Genomic DNA, 6,165 nt, shown 5'->3' with positions numbered 1-6,165 from the left:
TTTGTCATCCTCACTAAAACAAATAAACTTATCCCAAATTTAATATTTTGTCACCTAGCGTCTCAAAGCGGTATTATGTCGGGATGCACTAGATGCTGGAAATTCAATTTATAGCCATGAATATGAATCTTTGGGGTTAATTTCTCATCGTTCTTGTAATGCCAATGTTGCTGCTCGAAGCTCGAAGAAATAAATAACAATGTGAAATTGAATGTAAGCTTCAATTTTATATACAAAAACAGATAAAATGGACGTTTTGGGTTTCCCCTTTATCAACAAAACAGGATGAGTGAAACACTACAACGCCACTACCACATTATCTCATTGGTCTGTAGTGTTTCATTCATCCTGTTTTGTTGATAAAGGAGATCTGTTTTCGTATATTAAATTGAAGCTTACATTCAAATTCACATTGTCATTTATTTTGTTATTCTTGTAGAGAATGAATACAATTCCTGGAATTGAACTAAGATCCACGTTTATAATTTCTCATTATTATAATAATAAATTCACTTTTGGAGTCCGTGTCATCCCGCCCGACAGAATATCGTTTTGAGATGATGGGTCACATTTTTTGAATACCTGGTTATGAATTTAATTTTCAGTATTGATATCACTCTGACATATCTATTACTATTTTGAAACGAACGGTTACAATGAATATAAATAAAAGTGATTAATCTCAAATCACAACAAATTTTTGCAGTAACAATAAGGTTGCACTCGGGCGTCCGTGATACAGTCTGCCTGACCTCTGTACATATTCGTCCTGGCTATGTCCCCGACTACCGACACGATTTGAGTTTTCTTCGACTTTTTTAGCGTTGCTTCGTATACAGCGTCGCCGGGTGATGTGTGAATGGTAGCCTGGTAGAAATCCTCTGTTTGTGATGTAGTAAAGATCGCCATTAAGGAAACTGTAGAATTTAGAGTCAAAGCCGCACATTGAGCTCTCGATTTATTCGACTTCTCCACAACCTCTTTGACGAATTGCTTGGAAACCTGTTCCGTGACATTCGGGGTGATGCCGGCGGTTGTGAAATTTCGGCAATTGCAGTATTTGATTGGAATCCACGCTTCCTCGCACGTTCTTCTTTTTGGAAGCTCCTGGAACAGGCTGAGACCGTGGGTTTTGTTGGCGGGTGGCGGGCGCGAAGCCATTTCGTCTCCCTGGAAGTTTAGAATGTCCTTGAGTGTTGCGTGGATGTCGAAATTGGTCATAACGCGGTGCTGGTTTTTCCGGAAGTTGGACATTATCTTGGGATATTTTGCCTCGAACCAAGGCGGGAAGATGAAAAACATGAACGGGTTGCTGTCCTCTAACATTCCCTTGAATGTGGATCTGAAATAAGATTTTTAAAAAAGGATTATTTTAAAAAATCTTTATGCAAATGTTAGTATTGTTGTACTAGTTGCTGTTGTTGTTGTTGTTGTTGTTGTTGTTGTTGTTGTTGTTGTTGTTGTTGTTGTTGTGCGACTATGTGGTCCAGTGGTATGACACTCGCTTTCGGATCGGAAGCCTCGCACTCGGTGCATAGTTGAGTCCTTGGAAAAGGCTCTTTACTCACATTCTCTCACCGTACTCATGTGTAAAAATTACCTGACCGTTAACAGCGTTGTCTTTGTCCGAAAAATTGTAATATCGCCTAACAGGCGTTATGTCCCGTCCTACATGTTAAATGTTGCTGTTGACCAGGGACCCCTTGTAAAGAGCTTTGAGCACGCTTAGTGGATATTGCGCTATATAAAAGCTCAATTAAAAAAATTGTTATTGTTGTTCTTGTTGTTGTTGTTGTTACTGTAGTTGTTTTTGTTGTTGTTGATGTGATGATGATGGTGATGGTAATGGTGATGATGTTGATGATGATGATGATGATGATATGATGATGATGATGATAATGATGATGATGATGATGATTGTTATTATTATTATTATTATTATTATTATTATTATTATTATTATTATTATTATCATTATCATTATTATTATTATTATTATTATTATTATCATTATCATTATCATTATCATTATCATTATTATTTTTATATTATTATTATTATTATTATTATTATTATTATTATTATTATTATTATTATTATTATTATCGTTATGATAATGATCATTTCAGAGGTGCGAACATCAACACAGTGACAATCCACAGTTTATTCTTTGACGCTGATGGCTGACGATAAATTCAACACTAAAGGAAAGAATATTTGAGGTTAAGTTTTAGGGCCTTAAGTTTATAAAAAATCCAGCACAGTATTTTTATCATAAAATAAGTAGCCTTGAGTCGTGAATCAACAAGATATATAGCTTGAACACTTGAAAAACTGAACAAAAAAATGTTTAATTTTGTGTAAGTCTGTAATACCTACGAGTATTTCGATACTTTTTAAAAATTTCTTTCAAAATAGTCCTCGACTAAACATTATGAGTATTTCGATAGCAAATTTTAATACAAACTGTTAAAAAGTTGTGCTCCGTAACACACATACACAAAAACACACATACATGCACACACACACACACACACACACACACATACACACACATATGATATATATATATATATATATATATATATATATATATATATATATATATATTCATTTGTTACCTGAATTTTCCATATCGACACCCATGGTCACTGAAAAAAAGAACCAGCGTGTTGTTGAGAGAATTCTGGGCGAACAGTTTTTTAAAGACGTCCAAGTAGATCTCGTCGATGGTGCTAGCCATGTTGATGTCGTCATGGGTCACGTGGGCACAGAAGCTGTAACCAAAATATGGCGTTTTTTGTGAATTATTGAACGCTTTGGTCAACTGCAACCAGTAGTCGTAGTAGTGGGTTACTTCGTGAGTGTCCCCAATGCAATTACGACTATAGCTTCTCACGTTTTTATCATTGAGAGACTTTAACACGACTGGTCTGTAATAGTAATGGAATTTCGGTCTCGACCATCCTTGTTTCATGTAGTGAAAGGACGTGATCTTATTTGAGTCCAGAATCATAGATGTCCGATACCCTTTCTTCCTAGCTTCCTCCCAGAGAAACAGATGATCAATCTTATCGAAATGGTCTTTGTCGGTCCAATTTTTTCTTACTTGTTCTTCGCTATAACCAGTAAGCATCGGCATCACATTAGGGAAAGTATTTAGTCCTACTTTGTTGACTTTATATATCTCGATACCGCCCATCTTTAGTACAAACGATTTCGTTTTGGGCATTTGCCGGGCAAAATTCAGTTTTGACGTTCCGTCGATGCCGATTATCAAAACACTCAACGTCTCCTTTGGGGATTCTTTCTTTACGTGCTTATCATAATCCTCACTCAGAATATTTTCCAACGTTGAATTTTTTCGAAGGAAACTGAGGTAGCTGGTTCCTACAACTTTCGGACCTTGATAACATTGGCCCCAAATATGATTTACATCACTCGGAACCGATATAGATTCAGTAAACGACTTCGACAAAGCCAAAGTCTCAAATTGAAAATCGCTACTAGGATGTCTTCGTAAAACAGCGTATTTACAATAATCCACCTTAAATTTTAGAGATTTAATTTTTTCTCTATTAATTTTAAGATAATCTCCTCCCTCTGTGAAGTATAAAAAATTAGGTGAGGTATTTTTACATTTCATAGTCGGTTTCTTTTGGAAATATTTGACAATTGCCGGATCCATCGGGTCGTCGGTGAATCCTCTACACCCGTCGCCTTCCGTTGTTAAGTCTCGACGAACCTCCCCATACTGGGTATGGATTCGAGAATCGAGATTGACCATCACGTGTTTGACGACTCCGTTGAGATTCGTCTGATTCCGGTATCCGATTATGAGTAATGTGACAATGATCCATGCCATCAGGGTAAGCAGGATCTTTTTCCTGCCTGGAAACAAACGTACAAAGAAAGAAAAAAAAAGAGTTCATTAAACATAGAGAACCGATGAATAGATAGTAGAATGAATGAATGAATGAATAATAAATAAATAGAGCAAATAAGCATACAAATAGAGATTGATGATTTGCACTTAGCTAAAACACAAAATTCGCCAGCTGGATTTAATGTACAGGGATGCCACCAGGCAAATTAAAAAAAGCCTGAAAATTTGCGCGGACGAGATACAAATCCACGTCAAGGGCTTTGTAGGGATTTGAAAAATATCAAATTTGGAATATTGTTTCAGTACTTATTATTTCAATTGAGAGCAAATAACACACAAAAGAAAGGAGAGTTAACAGTTTTCAAATTGATAAAATAAGGTGCTGAAAACAAAATATAGACAAATTAATATCAATAGCTATCAGGGGTGAGAATGACTTGTCACATAAAAGGAGAAAATTTTTCATTGTGAAGATCATGACCCACCCATGCAACCATAACCTATAAATTTGAACTTTACTCAAATTCACTTAGATGCGATCCAAAATTTGTCTTGCAGCTATTTCTGACACGACTCGGAGAATTTCAAAAGTTGAAAGTGTAATTACATTTGGTGGTTGTAGTAGGGATGATGATGTGGTGGTGGTTGTAGTAGTAGTAGTGGTGTTAGGGATGATGTGGTAGTGATTATAGTAGTACTGGTCGTATGGATGATTATGTGGTGGTGGTTGTAGTAGCTGTGGTAGGAATGATGATGTAGTGGTAGTTGTAGTAGTAGTGGTGGTAGGGATGATGTGGTGTTATTTGTAGTAGTAGTGGTGCTAGGGATGATGGTGTGGTGGTGGTGGTTGTAGTAGTGGTAGTAGGGTTGATGATGTGGTGGTAGTTGTAGTAGTAGTGGTGGTAAGGATGATGTGGTGTTATTTTTAGTAGTAGTGGTGCTAGGGATGATGGTGTGGTGGTGGTTGGGATGATGATGTGGTGGTGATTGTAGTAGTAGTAGTAGAAGTAGTGGTCTTAGAGAAGATGATGTGATGGTGGTTGTAGTAGTAGTGGCGGTAGGGATGATGATGTGGTGGTGGTTGTAGTAGTGGTGGTCTTTTAGAGATAATTGTGTGGTGTTGGTTGTAATAGTTGTGGTAGGAATGATGATGTGGTGGTAGTTGTAGTAGTACTGGTGGTAAGGATGATGTGGTGTTATTTTTAGTAGTAGTGGTGCTAGGGATGATGGTGTGGTGGTGGTTGTAGTAGGAGTGGTGGTAGGGATGATGATGTGGTGGTGATTGTAGTAGTAGTAGTAGAAGTAGTGGTCTTAGAGAAGATGATGTGATGGTGGTTGTAGTAGTAGTGGTGGTAGGGATGATGATGTGGTGGTGGTTGTAGTAGTGGTGGTCTTTTAGAGATAATTGTGTGGTGTTGGTTGTAATAGTTGTGGTAGGAATGATGATGTGGTGGTAGTTGTAGTAGTACTGGTGGTTGGGATGATGTGGTGTTATTTGTAATAGTAGTGATGGTAGGGATGATGATGTGGTGGTGGTTGTAATAGTAGTGGTGGTAGAGATGATGTAGTGGTTTTGGTGAGTGTTTTTTATTCAGTGATAATAATAGCAATTTGTCAAAAAGGAGGATAATGTCTCCGTCTATCGGTCAAACGCAAGCAAAGTGTAAAAATAACAGGAACATAGTTTTGTATAGGTATTATGTAATATATTACTATTACTAGTATAAATCCATTCTTATCATTAAACATAAATTTACTTTTTGTAAACATTTAATGAATGTCCTTTCCACATGTTAAAGGCCTACAATGTTATTCAAATAAAAGGCCAGAAAGTGTTGTTTTGTTTTGATTTTTACTTTATAAAGCAGGCTACAATATTTTTTATTTTTTTACCGAAACCTAGTGGTTATTCAGCTTATAAATACAACCCAAGAATCTCACAAATTTAAAGCCATTGTCAAAAGGTAAAAAGAAAGAAGAATAAACTAAGCCAATCACCATTGCTTTATTCTAGGCTAATGAATTATCTCTGTATAACCAGATGATTTAATGGATGGTTGAGAAAGAAATAAAGAGAGAGAGAGAGAGAGAGAGAGAGAGAGAGAGAGAGAGAGAGAGAGAGAGAGAGAGAGATGTGTCCCTCCCCTTCCCCTTCAACCATCAACTAGCTAATCAAAGAACACCACTGGTCGTCTGTGTCAATTGTGACATCTGGTGCCATTCAGTCTGGTCCGACGTCATAAAAACGGGACCGTCACTAAATTTCACGAGACTATTGC

General features: G+C 36.9%; 1 protein-coding gene across 3 annotated transcripts in view; it reads right to left on the bottom strand.

Moving 5' to 3' along the window:
- The window catches only part of LOC144957734 (uncharacterized), a 116,811-nt gene that overhangs the window by 227 nt on the left and 110,419 nt on the right, over nt 1-6,165 (bottom strand). For all 3 annotated transcript variants that reach the window (XM_078889121.1, XM_078889122.1, XM_078889123.1), the window contains 2 exons: nt 2,622-3,891; nt 1-1,342 (listed from right to left, as the gene is read on the bottom strand). The exon at nt 1-1,342 is cut by the window's left edge and continues 227 nt beyond it. In XM_078889121.1, coding sequence (XP_078745247.1) covers nt 688-1,342; nt 2,622-3,891 — 1,925 coding nt within the window. In that variant the 3' untranslated portion in view covers nt 1-687. The remainder of the gene's footprint in view (nt 1,343-2,621; nt 3,892-6,165) is intronic.

Source organism: Berghia stephanieae, chromosome 12 (assembly GCF_034508935.2).
Source record: "Berghia stephanieae isolate SIO BIC M18660-M18661 chromosome 12, UCSD_Bste_1.3, whole genome shotgun sequence".
In the NCBI taxonomy this organism is placed as follows: Eukaryota; Metazoa; Mollusca; class Gastropoda; order Nudibranchia; family Aeolidiidae; genus Berghia; species Berghia stephanieae.
The sequence above is the reverse complement of the archived record's forward strand: the minus strand, read 5'-3'. Positions and strand labels throughout refer to the sequence as shown.